The sequence below is a fragment of the Homalodisca vitripennis genome, chromosome 5 (assembly GCF_021130785.1).
Source record: "Homalodisca vitripennis isolate AUS2020 chromosome 5, UT_GWSS_2.1, whole genome shotgun sequence".
Taxonomy (NCBI): Eukaryota; Metazoa; Arthropoda; class Insecta; order Hemiptera; family Cicadellidae; genus Homalodisca; species Homalodisca vitripennis.
This window is the reverse complement of record NC_060211.1, coordinates 116,779,917-116,799,536: the sequence shown is the minus strand read 5'-3', so window position 1 is coordinate 116,799,536 and position 19,620 is coordinate 116,779,917. Positions and strand designations below refer to the sequence as shown.

The following is a 19,620-nucleotide window of genomic DNA, read 5'->3' as shown; positions in this document are numbered from 1 at the left end:
AAATCCAATTAATTTGGCCCAAAATGGAGAATTTTACTTAAAATTCCATTACTCTAGTTGTACTGTTTAGATTTTAATAAAACTTGGGATATTTAATAAAAGCATCCTAAACTATATTTTTCACAAAAAAAAAATTAAAAAGTTAATGTTAATTTTTTTTTTAATTTTGTTAATTTGTGTTAATTTTATGTTAATTACAAAATAAACACTTTTTATTTTTTACTGACAATTATTATTATTTCGAATTATTATACAATTATAATATAATTATAATTATTATAATATTATTATACAATTATAATATAATTATAATTATTATAATATTATTATACAATTATAATATAATTATAATTATTATAATATTATTATACAATTATAATATAATTATAATTATTATAATATTATTATACAATTATTATTTCGAATATTTACTCCTACCTGATTGCCTAAAAACACAATATTTTTAGGTTTGTTTGGCTCGTCATTCCATATTGGAAAATTCCATAATCCAGTTACACCAGAAGCCACACTGCTAATAACGTCTTTCAACATTCTGTAAATGTAAATCATTCATAGGATCATCGGCATTGTTTAGGGCATTGTCAGACTCACCGTCGCTGAATTCTTCATCACCATCAATCCTCCACTCTTCTTCCACATGATTAGAACCGATTTCACCATCAGATTCACTTAAAATAAATCCGTCATTGTCAATATAACGATCAATTTCACTACTACGTAAAGCTCCATGGCGCGCCATTGTACACACGCTTAGTTTGTTTACTCGAGTCAGCTGTTTACTTGTTCCGATCGTCTGTTTATGTTCCCCTTCTCCAACTGCAGTGTTGCCAAGCTGTAAAGTTAAATTATTCAATTCCCATTATTGCAAAGAACACAGAAATGAAGTTAGGACTGAATGGTGCTGACATCTTGTGAGAAATAGGCAAACTACTTGGTGGCGAGATGGTTTCGTCAAAGTATTTTACCGTGCATAGCGCTAGCGGCGAGATGATCTCGTCGAAGTAGGCTAATGGGTTAACTGAGCGGCATGTCTGAGTTATCTGTTGTTGGTTTGTTTTCCTGCCACAACAGCAGATGTCTGCAGTCTTTTTCTTTTTTTCAAATTAAAATGCAGATGAGCAGATCATTGACATCATCGTACAAGCTAGAAGGAGAGGAAGAATGAAGGATAAAAAGAGGAAGATTAAAATATCAGCCACACTGTAGTTAAGGATGCCTTCGAGACTGCCCTAAATTATTATAGACACTAGGAACAACAATCGGCATTATGTGGGCAAAAAAGAGGTGTGACACAGCAGCCAAGGTTTACAAATTAAGAAAGAAATATTTCTGATTTTTTCAATCAGTTTAAATATGATTTAAACATGTTTTCATTCTCTTGTCATAACTTAAACACATTTTGATTCTTTCTGCTCATCATTAAGTTACAATAAAGTATTTTTGACTTAAATACATTGTTTGTATCCCTGTAAATTGCTTAATTAATTCTCCCCTGATTATCTGACTAATTTCTTGACTGAATCAATAAAATAAGATGATACAGTGGACAGAGATTGCGAAGCAAGGACATACACTGTATTGTATCAGGTTACAGATATTTTCTATTGGCGAATACCGAGGATTTAAATAGACAGTGAGTTGGGCAGCTCACAAAGTAAGTGTTCATGTCGTTTTGTAGAATTAAACTTATCCATAAATGAAGGAAATAGGATTTTTCCGGACATTTGCCATTGTTAAGTGATAACAAAAAAATCACTAACACTACGTTACGAGATCTGCACTCTGATCTCTTCTTCAGGTAAATAGCTAACCTAACACATAATTACAAACAAGGTTAAAATCCTGTTTCCTTTACAATCCTTCCATTTTCAAATATAACCTTCAAATAATTATAAATATTATTTTCGTTATTGCTTGGATGTTTGTGGTTTTGTCACACATAAGTTAAAATGTATGATTGTGTCTAAATTTTCAAGGAATACTGAAACAATGTATATATTCCTACTTCCGTATCAAAATTAACATGCGGCTCCATCATATTACATTAGAGCATTAAACACTAAATTTGGGATTTTGTCCACACTGAACTAAAATAGTTCAATTGTTAGTGATATTGCTGAAATGAAATGTAAAATATTCGTTAAATAAAATATATGTTTCATAGAGATTATATCATTGATGCTTTATAAAAATTATTTCACTCTCCGACTTCAGGGCCCAGAAACACTGCTCTAAACTTAAATTATTCAAAAATAAACTGGAATGTCTTCCAGTAACCACTTGTGTATACCAAGTGTATACCAAGTGTGTTATACCAAGTGTGTTTGGCATGTTATATAAAAAGGATATGCTTTTGAGGTCTCTGTTTCTTAACATGGAATTGCATGTGAAGCCATGTGTGACTGCTAGTATAAAATAAACTTTATTTTCCTAGTTTTATAATAAAGTATTGTTCTTGTTCGTGCAGAATACCACCTACTGGAAAAGAATTGGTAGAGAAGAAAATGAAGTTAGTTGCTGAGAAAAGAAACAAGATAAATACTAAAAGAAAAGAAATCAAGGTAAAACGCATTACACTGAAACACCCTACACGTTCACATTCCAAACTCTCAAGAGGAAATAATAGTCAAACAGATATCTTATCAGTATCAAGCCTGGTGACTCCAGCAAGCACTTGTGCTGTAACAACCTCAACTGTATGTTCTCCATTAAGAATAGAAGATGAAAAGAGAACAGATTCCACAGAACAAGAATCTCTGTCTTTTCCTTTATTGGTTACAGGAAAAAGTAGAACAAAATCTTCAGATCTAGAAGCAATATCCGGCCAGACTTCAAAAAGTTCTGATTTTTCTGTGACTTCTCTACCAGTTGAGTCAGTGCACAGTCAATTAAGTGTTTCAGAAAACTCATTGTTAAATGTACAATGTCCTCAAAAGCCAACTTTGCACCATATTTCATCAGGAAATTTGGAGAGTTTACAGCCAAAGAAGCATAGTAACCTAAATCCTGCCTTGAATCAGAAAACTGAAGAAACAGTTTCTTTAAAACGTCCAATTGATAATGTTATCACCGATTTGAGTAATGTTCAGTGTCAAAAAAAGCTTTCTCTGAATCGAATAGAGACAATAACAAATGTTCAAAGTGAAGAGATTAATAAAAATGTCCCTTTGCGTAATATCAAGAACTCAACTACTAAATCCAGCCAAAAATCAGTGCCCCGATACAAGTCGTTACTTCGATACAGGTCATCTGTTAATAGGTAAGTTCCATCAATTTTTCATATGTGTTGGAATTTTAACTGTCTTTTTATTATTGTAAAATTCCCTTTATTGTATAATTTATATGTGTTTATTGAACTATAATAAATTAGTACTAAAGTTACCAACAATTTTAAACTTTGAGTATCTTGAAAATCAGCAATTTCACTTAATAATTATAAGAATAATATATTTTTTGGACTTTATCACAAATGTAATGACGCAAGGCCTTGCACAAAATACAAATGTGCATTTAACCCTTTCAGTGCCAGACATTCTCCCTAGTGCGCCTGCAAGAAATGCCAGGCATAGTGCCATATGCTCATGCAAGAAGAGCCAGGCTATAATTGCCAATTTTTCAGCAGTTTGCAAAAACTGTCACAGTTTTGTTATTTATTGATGAAAATTGTTACTTTTTGTTTTGTTTTGCTCTAAACAATGTGCTTTAAATTAATACTGAAAAATAAATTTACTACAACATGCATTAAAAATATAAAACCAGAAAAACTTTTACTTACATAAAATGTTATGATGAATTTTTCAGTTTGGTGTAAATATAAGGCCAGTAAAAAAATCCTTGTTCCATAAATTGAGTATGTATTTGAACCTCGACATACTTTTAAACACATACACAAAAAATTTTAAATCTATCTTCAAAAATAAAGGTTTTATCATTGTTTTTCAAAAATAACATGTATTTGGATTTTTTGCACATCTTGCTAAACACTGTTTTTCACTTTATAAAAATTTTTTTTTCACTATCACTCACAACAACATTACTATCGTCTTCTAACACTCTCCGTACAGTGTTTTCACTAAGAGGTGATGCACTACGCTTCATTTTGTAAACATTTTACAACAATAAACGAAACAACAACAAGTTAGCTCGGCGAAACTGCGTAGTTGGTTAGTAAACAACAGACGACAGCTGACTCAGACTAGTGACGTCCACAGCCACTTGTAATTTGTTTTATTTATAACACTAATGTAATGGAAATACATTCAACTGAGTGTGTTTTATTAGTCTATATCTTTATAAATACAATTATAACAAAATTAGGATTGTTAGATATTTTTTGTATTTTTGACGAATATTTTAAAACATGCCCGTGTAGTCGGACGCTGGCTCTTCTTGCACAATTTACATGCGTCCTTGTAGTCGGACGCTGGCTCTTCTTGCACATTTTATGTACGTCCGTGTAGTCGGACGTTGGCACTGAAAGGGTTAAAGATTATGTGCTTACTGTATTTCTGAATAAACATTATTGCATTGAATTAAACATTTTTCTAATTGCTCCAAGACTCAGTGATAGCCAAGATTTGTACTACTCAACTTTCATATTCATTGAAACCTTTTGTTAAAATATCACTGTTGCACATGTAACATAAAAATGAACAGATGTCTGTCACTGGATAATGCAAATATTATTTATTTACATGGTTTTATAGATGAGAATCAACTTAGTTTATGACTACCATACTGAAGATTTACAAGGAAATGTTGCTATGAATTTATTAATTGTTTAATCTAGGGTTATAACGTAAAATGTAGTCATATATTTAATGTTTACTTTGAAGGTTCATTGTTTAGTGGTTACACCAGTTGGTGGTAAAAGCACATTTCTGACTTGTGTGAGTTTGTCTGTATACGTGATAATTTTCTATAGTGTTAATTTAATGACTGAAATTTGGTGTGAAAATCTATCTCTACTGCCTCCATATTAAAATTTAAAACGGCAAACATCAGTCATTTGGGATTAGCTCTCTTGACCAGAATGTTTTCCGCTGTGGCGTGAACACGAAGCTTCCCACGCTGACTTGAGGTCTGGCGTGCGTTTATTCTTGATGATTGAATTTTCCGACAGTGAAACCACACTAACCTAGCTGTCTTAAATATAAGCTAACCTACTAAAACTGAATACAGCTACTTTTGTACTCCTCTGTATTCTTAATTGAATTACTTTTAGATTTTTGATTTTCATCTAAAACAATAGTTGCATTACAGTAAGGGTGCTTTTAAAACTAAGTAGTTTGTTCATTTTTTAACTTTGTTTATACATTTTTATACATCTTTTTCTAAATATAAAACAGGTTTCCAAGGTGTTATTGAATAAATCCTTATAACTCAATTTGTAGAGAATTTTATTTCATTTTTAAAGCATATTTAAAAAGTAAAATAAAATGTGGTTTTCAATCACACTGTAGATTAACATGCATACAGGAACACGATATGACCAACGCTATTCCAACCATTGAAAACCAACAGCGTAATGAGGGATTCTTCTTTAATAACATGGAGCTCCTGCCTTTACACAGTTAAACTAGATCAAGAGTATTGTAACTGATGCATTGATTGAAGGTCATCAATTGAATTGCCAACAAAATATATCAAAATACTGGCTAAAGAAGTGCTGAAACAAGTTTAAACCTGGTAAAAAAATTGATCTTAAAACATCTCGTCTTATTTTATTGGGCAGCTTGGTAAAACATTATGTTTCTATGTGGCAGCTTTTTAAAATTTGAAAACATTCACGACTGCGTTATTAATGTGCCTAGTGAAAATTATTTTTCTACAAATGTAGTTTGAATCCTATTTCAAAAAGAAACCATATCAATCTTTCAGTTGTCACAAAATCTATATACTTCTTCCAGCTGAGCTGGAAAAACTGTTTTTACTATCAACCCTCTACTATTTTCACCATAAAATTAAACAGAACTATGATCTTTTGACAGAATGTATAATTGCAGGACAGTAAGCAATGTACCGTCAAGCACAGAAGCCATCTTGTGTCCATTCGACCTCTCTGGAAAGTGTCAAGATACTCAGTGTCCATATTTGCATTTACCTGAGTAAGTCTTTTACCACAAGCACAAGCGGTGAATGGGTACCATGTAAATAACCTGATGTAGATCAAGGGAATTGTGATTTATAAGATTGGAGATGATCCGAAAAAGTAAAACACCTGGTAAATCCATATTTTGTAGTATATATGTTGGAGGGAGGGTTTTCAATAGAAACTTGGAGAAGATTGCTCCACCTTAAAATGATCTCTTATATTTTGCTATTAGAGGTTTTGGTTAATTTTGAAGTGAAATATTTTATTCCACCTCTATTAACTATTAAGTGCCAAGTAATTTATGGTAATTTAATTTTGTATGCTTCAAAGTTATTTTGTTTTATAAATCAAACTTAAATTAAGTGTTTTTATTTTTCCTAATTAAATATTAATAAGATTAAAGATTGTAATATTTAATTACTTATGTCAAAAGCAATTGAAGACGACTACAAGGTGTTCTGATTACATAATATATATTTATAGCTGATTTAGGTCACATATAAACAAATGATTATCTATAATTGTTTATTATATCTTAAGGATTGTTAGCAATCTGTTTGTTCTATTAAATGATAAAGCACATAGATAAAGCATTTGTTTCATAACTTTTGTAACTAAGTACAATTTTATTTGATCTCAAAATGTGGAATAATATTGACTTTATTTAAGATAGTTTGCACTAAAAATGTAATTGGATAATTCAATTAATTTTAATATAACAAGTTTTTTTAGCATTAAGTTTAAATGTATATTATGATTATTTTTATACAAATAGTTACTTTTGATTGTAAATTTCATCTTTGCTCTACATCCACAATCAACTGAGATTTTTTGAGACTTTTCATAAATTTATATGTGATATGTTTTTATATGACATGAGTGACTGTGTAGTGGATTCATAAAGTAATTGTTGGCTCAAAAGTCGTTTTCACTAAGATCTAAGGGTAAACAAAATTGCAGGTTTAGAATACTAAAGACATTGAAAACAAGTTAATAATCCTACATTGTCAGATGACAATAATAATAGTGAGTTAAATGAATGTGTTACACAAGTGAAATGCAATTGTAAAAATATAATACATGCATTAATATTACATAACATTCTGTATTATGTATTTTAGTGTGGGTCATATATTCAGTACTTAGAATTCTGGAATCTTTCTCAAGCCTCTTTTAAATAATGTTTCTATCTTTAAAATAAATGAACAAAATCAATATATACAATGAAGAACAAAGCCCCACATGATTATATTTCTAATAATTGTAATACTGTAAAATTAGTCAATAGTAGAGTACTCAGAATCACTACAAGTTCAGTCCAGAGTAGCGTTACAATGTTGCAAAAAGCAAACAGTAGAGGAACATGATCTATCACTGGCCTTCTCTAGATTACAGGCTGTGTGTGACCTTAACGTCACAATTATACACCATTAGTTGTAGTGCGTGGAGTGTACTGTATAGGTAAGCAGGTTTAGCTGGTGGTAGTAACCATTATTGTATTTTATTGATACTGACTATTAAAAAATCTATCATGTTAGAGTGGGTTTAAAACATTAAATTGTGTAAAAAAGCCAATTATCAGAATTAGTTATATATAATTCAATTCTAATCTGCTGATTTTGCCATAAACATGCTGACAAAATAGTAGAAGGATTTTCTGTAAATGAAGAAAACATTCTTGTACTCCTTGGGATTCCCGGTATGATTACATAAACTATATCTTGTTTCAGTTTAGATTACAGGGAGAATAAGGAAAAGATTATGGTTGGATAGCTCTTGGTTTACTATAGCCATAAGATTATTACTGACTGACTATTAAAGTTGGAAGTTTAGCAAGATGTGTGCTCAGTAGCAAAGATGCTAAACATTTAGAGATCTGTGTATTATATTGTTGGAAGATATGCTTATGAGCATGGCTAAATGGTTACATATATCACTTGTATGCAGTAGAAGTTGAAACATGTAGTCTTTCTACAAAGTCTTTATACAAGTTAGTACAGGATCTTGGACTGGGAGGAAGTTCTCTAAATGTTTTTTGAAGCGTTTCTCTAAAGCTGCACTGGTGAGTTCATCAAAAGCAAAGTCACCTGGTGGGAAGATATTGGGCTCGTTAAAATGCTTTAATCGTCCTTGCTATGATCCCAAGTCTTTGGCCAGGTAAAATGGGTGAGATGATTCAACCAAACTAGCAGAGAACATCATGTGGAGTCCCACACAATTATGTACAAATCCTCAACAAATTCCTGATTAAATGTCTCTGTTAAAAGTAATTCAGTTGTCTGCAATTTCTAGTCTCGGAGAGAAAATATTATGGAATGGCGTGTAGCGAGACATTATCATGTTCAGGATTTGTTGACAGAAGAAAACTTTATGTGTAACTGTAATTTTTAAAGATGGATCATGATTGGTAATACAGCACAGTTTATAAAATCATTCACAGAAATGAGCATTTGATAGCCACAGCCTGTAAAAAAAAGGTGGCTGGGATAAGACAAGTTCAGTTATTTTTGAACATATTTAAAAATGTATTGTAAATTGTTGTATGGAGTCTCTTGTTACATGCAGGGTAAAAGATGATATATGGTGAACATATATCCACTTTTAATTTCTCTAATCATGAAAGTAAAATGATAATTTGGTGACTTTTATTATGTTAAATAAATAAATTATAATACCTACCTTGTGAAAATAAGCAATATATAGACATTAAATCAAAAACATACTACATATACAACAAAATCTAAAGTTGATTGAAAAACATACCAAAAATGGTGGCTAAAACATTTGAAGTATCATATTTTTGCCTAAAAAAAAATTAACTCCCTTCCAAATCACAATTTTCAACATTATTGTAATTCTTATAAAAACTATCACTTTTACACCTTAATTTTGGGCTAAATGTTACAATAAAATTCACACTTTTCCGTTAGTGGCGTACTGTATGTTTTACCACACCCAAAATATATAATACAAATTTGAAGTTGTTACAATTTTTAACTTGTTTAGCTGTTAACCCTAAAGCTAAACAAGTAATGTATTTCCTGCTACGTGAGACTTTTTAATATAAAGTAAAGCCACCCTTTTCCCAAATCTTGCCCTACAATCTTGCTTCTGTTTTGCAAAAACTGTTTCTCCGGCTATATATAATTTATCAATATAATTCTTTTACTAAATAGTTAACCCTTCCCACACCATAGACCGATATATCAGAATGGCAGACTTTTACCAAAACGCCAAATACAGTTATATCCGATATTATAGATTATGTCTCTTAGAGAGACTTTAGTTCACAAAAGGCCTTCAAAATGCCCAGTACACGCTTCGTGCTTAATGCGGTTGACAAGTAAGTATTTATAAATGACCTTAACTCAGCGGCAGGGGGATGGGAGCTCATTTTTCTAACTCCGACTGCTTGTTCGTCAGTTGTTCGTCTGCTACAGAGCCATAACCAAATATATCCTTGGCGTTTATTATTGCTTTCTCAGTTGTCATGAGTGCGTGTGAGTTTTCAGTTTTGCTTTTCAATTTAATTACATTTTACAATGAAATTGAAATTTATTTAAAATAAACATTTTTGTAAATAGATCTTTTTTATAAATATGCTAATTTTAAATTAAATACCCTGTTTTATACTTTTTTTTGCTTTTACCTTTTATAATGAAATTTATTCCGAAAAAATACAGACTTTACAAATAAGATTATTTTGGAATATAATCTAACCACACTAACAAGTCACGTGGTTAGATAAAACTAAACAATAGACAAGGAAAGGTCTGATAACAGTCTGGTCTTCTCTGATAAGTACTTGATGTGTCTATCACTGCGATAATATTGAAAATTTCTTACTACGTTTAACTAAAATTAATCTTTAAAGAAAAATACATTAAGTCGAGTTTAACAAAAATTAGCTTTGAACGTAAAAGAAACAATTACATATACACAATTGTATATACACTATATATATATATACACACACACACACACACACACACACCAAACTACAAGAACACAAGTTTCAGGATCAAGAATCAAAATTGCTTGATAGCTAACTATTCTGTGTGTTTAGACCATATCATTGCTCTGAATCATGTACATATTGAGTGGATATTCTGTTTAACTATGATTTGGTAATTCTTTAGCCACATTTGAATTTGTTGTTAGGATCATATAACTAAAGTGTACATGACTAACACTCAGTACTTAGTATAATATATGAGTTTAGAAAAAATTACAGTCAAATATAGAAACCATGACATTATAATTCAGCTCATTTAATTTGTTTGCTTATGACTATGTACTTAATAAATTGTAAAATTGGAATATGACTTAGAGGCTTTCACTAAGCCTCTGAAGCATGTTTAACATTTATAAAAGTAATTATTTGATGCACCCACTCAAAATATTGTGAATATAATCCTCTATTTTTTTAATGTTTGGTTCTGTCCTTAAGAGGCTTGATAAAGATGGATTTGCAGAAAAGTGATGTAAACAGATTAAAATAATGAGACTATGGAGAGGATTGGATGGTATCATAGTTGGTATGTACATGCCTGATTATAAAAGTTGCATTGATTGTGAATGTAGAGTCATTGTCAATTATTAAGTGTAATTTTATTTGTTATGTGATATAATTTATAAGGCACTAGTTAATTTTAAAGTCTTTGTTACTTATGTTCTGTTACTGTTTTGCATTAAAACAAAACCATAACTGATTGCCTATTAAGCTCATGTTACAGATGATGGGCGTCTGTGAATGTCCTTCACAAACAAAGGTTGGTCTACAGTCAGGTAATCTTTAAATGTCTTTTAAGTTGACAGCCTACATGGTCGGCATTCAAAAAAATGTACAGTTGGCACTTACATTTCAATTTTAATTAACATACAATTAGAACCCTACAAGGTTATATAAATAAAGTGCCAGTAGACATTTTGGAACAGATTAATAGAATTATATTGAGTCTTATATGGAACACTTATTTAAAATGTTAAAATTAAATATAAATAAATATTGTTCTTGTTGTATTTTAATATTGCTATAGACTGCCTATTTTTCTTATACTAAATAAAACATTTTTCTTATTCCTATAATTTTAGTCGTGGTTTAAAAAATAAAATGTAGATTGTATTATTATAAATGTTGTTTTAAAAGTATACAAACCTTAATTTTTTTAAATAAGGTTTAAAATTAAATTACGTTTTTGAGACACTACTTCAGTACGGTATATAGTTAATATAACTATATAGTTTAGTTAATATAAATTAAAACATTGCATTGAACTTGACACTCCAATATCTGTTTCAGTACAACAGCATGTGTTCAGTGACCTCTACAATCATGGTAAGTTTCTCACCTCCTAACGTTTTATTTACACTCAATGTTTTTCAGGATTATATTGTACTAGAAAATGACTGAAGTTAGGCTTTTTAGTGTTGTGTCACAGTATAATTTGCAAATCTATAGCCTAAATTTTGTATCTGCACACATTTATATAATTTTCTTGTTAGTTGTTAAGTATATTAATGTTTCAAAAGAATTCACAATGATATTGACTTGGCATGGAGTTATACTGTGATAAGAATTAATGTGAATGTTTTAACCTGTCTTCATATATTTCATTTTGATTATTTCAGATTATTAAAAGCGAAGAAACTCAACATTAATTTATAAAAACCATAGTTTGGATCCATTCTCTATTTCCGCATAAATTTTACAATTTAGATGAATAAGTACTGGTTGAAATTGTTTTTAACTGTAAACTAAACTAGCTCGGTCTTGAGGTGTGGAATCTTTTGAGTGGTGACTGTCTCTTGTGTTGCTTTTAACTATCTTGCATTGTACAAATATATTTCATTCAGAGTCTGTTAAGGTGCTGTAAGCTTGTCTAAGCTGTTTTACTGTATGATAAAAAATGTTTTATGAAATGGTGATGGTTAAAATATTTATTTAAGAGAAATATAGAGAAAATTGTGCAGGGAAGGACTAAGATGTTCATACGACCTGGGTTTTGTGTTTATTAAAAGTTGTGCTTGTCTTTCTATAATGTCCTCAAAACTCCCCTGTTCTTACCTCTTTTTGTAAACTTTTACTTTAATAACACTTTCTCTTTCTTTAATTAAGTAAAAGTGTATAAATTGTTCAAGAAATTTTTGTTTATTAATTTGTAATGAAGAGTGAACTCCTGTTAAAAATATAAACAATTGTTAATTTAATTATTTATACTGGTTTTAATTCATAATATTACATTAGATACCATATAGTAGATAATTTCTAGTAATATTTTAGTAGTCTTAAAGGTTTTGCTGATAAAACTGATAATATAAAGATAAACCAATGTTCTTTATTATTAACAAATTTCAAAATTATATAAATATATATATAAATAAATAACTTAAGTAGTGTAATGATTTTAAATTAAGTTAGAAGAGTTGCCCAGGGGCACAAGACATTTAGGGGGTTTTGGGGCGCAAGGAAGAGATTTTGTTTTAAACATAGCCTAAAATATCAAGAAAAGAGCACAACTTGAAGCACAATTTTATAATATGCAAAACTTGTCATTAAAAACTGTAAGGACAACAAATTGTGTATGGTTGAGTTTTTATAAGACAAAGAAACTTGTTACTCTTTGAGTATCATTCTTAATTGTATTAGCACTTTTTCTACACCCTGCGTAAAATGTTATAGAAAAAGTCCCTCCACTTATCAGTCATTGGATTTGGAAATGGGTAAGGTAAATTTAATTATCAGTCTTGTTCATTACTCACCTGGTTTTAAATCTTTTTGATAGTACAAATTTAATCTATCTGAAACATGAAACTTAAATATTAATGTATTTATTCATGATTTATGGTTTTACTTTGCAATGCAAGTACTCTGAACACAATAAAACTAACCTTGTCCTCTGTACATTTTAAATGCGTGCGTCTAGCCGTTAGGGTACGTTTTGTTTTGATGATTCCAATAGAAGGGAAAGGCAGCATGATATCGATCCTCAGTTGACACATACACATCAGTAGGCGATCACGGCTATGTTGTGTTATGGAGTTTATAATTGCATGCTCAATTCACACTTAAAGCTTTTTTGCAGCAATCTTGTAAATACTGTATATTTTGGTATAACGATTTCCCAATACAATCGTTGACTGCTTTATTGTTGATTTATAATTCCTTATTTTATTTAAAAAAAAACTCACCCCCTTTGGTCCGCTTTAATGTTCTGGTATTAGAATTATTCTATTTTTTCAAACTACCAATAATAATCCTTGTCTGCTGTGTTGATAATAGGATCCTGTGTAGATTTCTACAGTGCTGCAGTGTACAATAGCACCATGTAATTTTACAGAGATGATATAACCGCAAGTTCATACATAAGATTTATGTACTCATTTAATAATCAAATAAAAAAGTTCAAGGGAATTTTGAGCTAAACTTTCTTCAAATAGCAATTAACCCTCCGAGTGGCGGTACTTTTTTCTCCAAGTGGTGGGACATTTTTACTGATTTTGTATGTTCGCAAAAGAAAATTTATATAAAATCCTGTATATTATATAAGTATGACATATCATACATCGATTTAAACTTCATAACACACAGAGTAGAATGGTAATAATATGAAACACTTACCTTGGATTGGTGTAAAAAACCAATGGGTTGAATTCCAAAAATAAAAATTCAAATTTTTTTGTTTTATATTAGGCTGAGTAAATGTTCCTAAACTTAATTTTTTAACACAAATCCAAAATAGCCATTTTGTTTAAAATTTAATTCTGAACAAAAATATGTATCCGTTATATGTATTATTCCTAAAAACAACGCACTATTTGCTGATCAAAACTTTTATGTACACGTTTTTTACTGCATTTTAGTCAGTATCAGAGCCAACCTCATTCCTCATCATTCTTCCTGGTTTGAGAGGCCTCCAATAATGTTGCAGGTAAGGGAAACACTCCCTATGAACCCCAAAATTACAAATGGGCACCAGAAGTGACTTTTACCCCATTTTTTGGTGTGTACACACACTGCACAAAGTCTGGTAAATAAGCAATCCCGTGAAGAAAACCTACACTTGGTCCAGGAGGTAGTACAGTAGGTGGATGAACCGTTTGTAAGAGTTCCATTAGTACCAGCATATCTAAATACTATATCAAATTAAAGTTTAGAATCTGGTCTTTCTAACCATACCTAATATATAGCGTTTAAGTCGCGGCATAACATCGGAAATACCGGAACAAGAGAGGCTTGCGTTAATAGACGCTAGAGCGTCTTTGCCACTCGCGAACGAGATTTAATAGACGCTGCAGCGTCTTTCACCACTCGGAGGGTTAAAAGGAAAATAAGACATTTATTACCCAATTTGAAATGTATGTATTACCATAGCAACAAATTGCATTAATGAATTACTATTTTTTGTAAATTACTGTATTATACTTTATCAGTGACAATATTGCAACTCTGCAGTGTGTGTGTGCCAACATTAGACACTGCGCCACTCGAGAGTCAGTGTTAACATTGTGTACTATAGCTATAGTAGAGTCCACATGTAACACTAATGCTACGATTGATACTAATGCTTACAGCAGCACCCTGCAGTGTGTGTGCCAACATTAGACACTGTGCCACTGGGGGTCAGTGTTAACATTGTGTACTATAGCTATAGTAGAGTCCACATATAACACTAAAGCTACAATTGCTACTAATGCTTACAGCAGCACCCTGCAGTGTGTGTGCCAACATTAGACACTGTGCCACTGGGGAGTCAGTGTTAACATTGTGTACTATAGCTATAGTAGAGTCCACATATAACACGTTTGCGTATCAGCACCCTGCAGTTTGTGTGCCAACATTAGACACTGTGCTACTGGGGAGTTAGTGTTAACATTGTGTACTATAGCTATAGTAGAGTCCACATATAACACTAATGCTACGATTGCTACTAATGCTTACAGCAGCACCCTGCAGTGTGTGTGCCAACATTAGACACTGTGCCACTGGGGAGTCAGTGTTAACATTGTGTACTATAGCTATAGTAGAGTCCACATATAACACATTTGCATAGCAGCACCCTGCAGTGTGTGTGCCAACATTAGACACTGTGCCACTGGGGAGTCAGTGTTAACATTGTGTACTATAGCTATAGTAGAGTCCACATATAACACTAATGCTACGATTGCTACTAATGCTTACAGCAGCACCCTGCAGTGTGTGTGCCAACATTAGACACTGTGCCACTGGGGAATCAGTGTTAACATTGTGTACTATAGCTATAGTAGAGTCCACATATAACACGTTTGCGTAGCAGCACTTTGGGGTGTTTGTGCTAACATTGGTTAGTTCTGTCTTGTTTTCGTCTCAATTTTGTGAGAGCTTTTCTCAACAGTGTTGCATTTTCTCGGCTCGTTGAAAATGCGACAAATGGGATTGCAGTTTAAACCTTGACTGAATCTACATTAGTGTCTACATATATATTTGCTTAGGTCAGTTAGGCATTGTAAAAGAACAAGGTTACTAGGAAAACAATAGAAACTTTTAGTAAAAATGCAAATTATTTTGTTGGGTCGTAATTAAAATGTGCAAAAATATCTTTTTTGAAAATCATACATACAAATTTTTTAGACTTTTATTTTCGTAAGGTTTTATTAATTTATAGCACAGGTAAGTTCAATTGTAAATACATTGTAATACTGTTACATTAAGTTTTACTCATGTTTCTAACACACACAAATATTGTTTAAAGCAGCACTTTAACAGGTCTTGATTTACATGTGTCATTTGTTTATAACCCACAGTGGCAGATTTTGTGGTGTGTGGTAAAAATATAGAGGAGAAAATTCAGAAATTATGTTCATAGATAAAAAAATCAAATTCAAAAGTAGTGATAAATTTTATTCAAATCCCTCTGTTGTCTACGGTACAATTTGTTAAAGCAAATCACATTCTATTTATTTGAGCAACGTTTTCCGAACATACAGACTAAACTTTCTCGTCTAATCCTAATCCTTGTCCTGCCCACAGTAATCAGAATTTGGGTCGAAAGGGTTATGAACGCACATGGGAGATCTTACTCTCTAGCAATCAGACTGAGCGAGCCAGCATTTCTTAGCTTACTTTCCTCTCTATTGATTCTCATCTGAATAAGCCACATTACTTTCCGGACATAGGTTTCTTCGACCCAATCATTATTAACAATTGAGGTGCTAAATGTTATTTTATTTTCTGACACTGGTTTTGATGACTCTATAAAGTGTTTGAACTAACTATAATTATCAGTTTTAATTCAATTTAGCATTCTAATTTTTTAATTATTGCATCTTTGAAACTGATGACAGTGTGTCGTAATTTCTATCGGTAAGTTAAGTTATATTGAGGTAAATATTCATGTAACACTAACTTAAAGTGTTGCATTTTGTATACCCTGTAGATGAATAAATGGTACAGTATTAAATGTTCTACATTATTGCAGTAAATTGGTGTCAAAGTAGTCTGTTTTAGAAGGAAGGTTAGCTAAATAGTCACCTAGTTAATTTTATATGTGAAAGTAATAAACAACATGTACACTAGTATTATGTTTGACTATGAAATTTGAATAAAACTAACCGTAACTCATAGTAAGATAATTAAAGAAAAGGGTTATCTCAAGCAATAAATCTTGAACACCCAGTCAGCAAATAAATACTTGGAAACAATGGTGAAAAATTCCAATTCCGAGTATGCCCCTTTCCAGAACACCTGACACCAGTCTATTGTTATTTCTGCTGGCTGCTGAGTACTCAGCAGCCATGGAATCCACACATGTACATGTACATGTTTCTGCTGTTGTTCCATGTTTGTAGTAGTGCTATTGTTGTTTTGTATTTTACTAATCCTGGGAATTGGTTTCAGGTGGTGGTTTGATATACAATCTCCTTTATTTAACGCTTCAGCCTATGTTTCTTGATTCTTATACTATTCTACACCGTTAACTTATTTTTTCAGGTACTCCACCTGAAGAAGAAAGTAGATATTCAATTCTCAAAATGTTTTTAATTTTTTGACACATCGATAATGACAGTAAGAAAGTTCATTCTTCTGTGTATAGGTAGGTTGTCAAGTCAAATCAAGTGTCGTACTTTCTCAATGATTTCTTTATTTTCCAAGTTCAATCAGCAGAATTATTGTTATAATTAATTACGGTTACAATTTACTTAATTTAAATTGTTTTTCAGCTTTTATCTTTGAAGAACCATCTTCAAAACTTCCTGTAAGTATATGGTACTTCAGCACGGAACTACATTCAAATTTTGCTTTTTCTATTTTATCATAAATAAAATTCACATTCTTTATTGAGAGAATAGACTAAATAAAATAATACACACTTTCAATTTTGATGTCAAATTAACAAAACCCACAAAAATGGTTTAGCTTACACTTTGTAGCCTATATAATTTTATTTTATATCTTGAATCTTCTTTTCCAGTTCTACATAAAATTCAATGGGATATTATTAATCACCTAACTTTATATAATAATAGGCAAAAACACTATTGAGTAATAACATTTGAGTTTTACTCTTCACAAGAGGAAGATACAGTTCATTTTGGTAATGTTAGCTCCAAGGGAAGGGCACATTTTAGGGCAAAAAGTGGTACATGAAAGGTTAATAGGAAAGATTTTCAGAAACTCTAGTTTTTATTTACAATTTTTAAAATCACTCTAGTCATATTTATCTATTTCATCATTAATGCTGTGTATGCTACTTCAATCAAAATAAAACTTCTTAGTATTTAGTAAAACATTATTTTTTGGTATGTTTTGTTTAGTAAAAACACAATACGAGGAAATTTATTTAAAACCGTAAGTACAGTGTAATTTATAGATTAATAATTATACTTTGTGTTAGTAGATTGTTAACAAAGGTGTGACCAGTGACATATGTTTTCTAAAGCATGAAATTTGCCATTCTATTATTATAACTTCCAATTTTTTAATTATTTGAAAAACCATCATACAAGTGTTTCCAAAAGTCTCAGGACAGCTTAAATGATTAAAACAGTATGATTTAAGAAAATTAAACCTACACAGCAGTGTAGAACCTAAAATATTACTTTTCTCTGCTATAAATGGTTCTACATCTTCTGAAAGGGACATTCTGTGAGGAACTCAAGAAAATTTTAACTGTAGGCATAAGACATGTTGCATATGTTTTTAAAGATCTTGATGAGGCAAAAACAATTATGTAAAAAATATTTAAACAACAAAACATAATATATAATTTAATTCTTTTTTAATATTGCAATTAAATTTTAACAATCCATATATCCAAACTAAAGATATTTAATTGGTTTCATGTCTGGCTTTGAATTATTATTGACAATTTTTCCTTTTATTGCCTATCGGAAGTTAAACTTCCTACTGTCCATTAAACCTACACCGAGATACCAAACTATACACTGGTGTATTGTTGCTTGGTTTTGTCTGTAGTAATCTGAGATTACCCAATATTTAATGTGGGTGAGTGAGCCAACAGCAGTGATTAAAATATATGTACTAAAATGTTATTCCATGAATCTGTTACACATTTTGTTTTGAAATGTTCTTTGAGACTTATTATTGGGTATTTTGTGGAATTGTTTGTACCGCTTGGCTTTATCAGTGTACAGGAACCTATTATGGTACTTTTGTCTGTATTTTGAATATATATATATTTTTTTTAAATCATCTGATTAAATTTTACAGCATAGTAGATTGTTGAATCTTGATAGTGTTTCTCTTTAGTGTTTTTGTTTCTATGTTGCAATGCAATCGCATATTTAAAAAAAAATTTCATTCTGATTATAGCTCAAATCAAGTAAAATTAATGTGTACTCATTTTCATGTTTTAGTCATATGCTTGATTTATTTCAAAGAGAATGTTTTGAAAGAATATATACAATCAATCAATATACAGTGAACTCAAATACTGTTATGTAAATATTATAAGTTGTTTTTTAATAAAAATCTTTTATTCAAATTTACCGCTTAAACTAAAAAGATTGGAATATGTTCACATGAATGAATTACATAGAATATATATCAATGAAGAGCAAACTTTGACTGTAGTTCTGTTTGGTGATGTAGCAAGGAAACATATACTTGTACTATCTGAAAGTGCTGTTTTGAGTAAGTATTTTAAGCAATCTGTTTTTTGTGTTTGAAGCCTTGTGTACTTAGTGAGTGCATGGTAGGAAAGCCACACCCAAGACCAATCTAGTTTGGTTGGTCATGCCAACGCCTCACCTAACCCATTACCATTGTTATTCCATATCTAGCCTAGTCTTCATGTGAAGCACAGGAAGCCAGACAGAATCACAAGCTGACTGATAATGTTTGTGAGTGAACTCTTAGTGTTTACTGTAACTAGTCAAGAGAGAAGAATATACCCAGCAACGCCAAGTTGAGTGGACTTAGTCGTACTTACTTCTAGACCTGTTGTTAGTGGTCTTGTATGTATGAGTGAAGATAATTTTGTACTCAATAAACAGAGTTTTGTAAT

General features: G+C 31.1%; 1 protein-coding gene across 3 annotated transcripts in view; it reads left to right on the top strand.

Moving 5' to 3' along the window:
• The window catches only part of LOC124362789, a 40,840-nt gene extending 21,220 nt beyond the window's left edge, over positions 1 to 19,620 (top strand). Inside the window, exons 5-9 of one of the 3 annotated variants that reach the window (XR_006922497.1) lie at positions 2,489 to 3,280; positions 6,027 to 6,128; positions 10,852 to 10,887; positions 11,418 to 11,453; positions 19,397 to 19,620. Coding sequence is in view for 1 of the 3 variants with exons in the window: in XM_046817577.1 (XP_046673533.1) it covers positions 2,489 to 3,280; positions 6,027 to 6,128; positions 11,418 to 11,439 (916 nt within the window). In the remaining 2 variants the exon portion in view is untranslated. Of the gene's footprint in view, positions 1 to 2,488; positions 3,281 to 6,026; positions 6,129 to 10,839; positions 10,888 to 11,417; positions 11,454 to 19,396 lie in introns of all 3 variants that reach the window. The other 2 variants (XR_006922496.1, XM_046817577.1) reach the window with 2 other exon arrangements.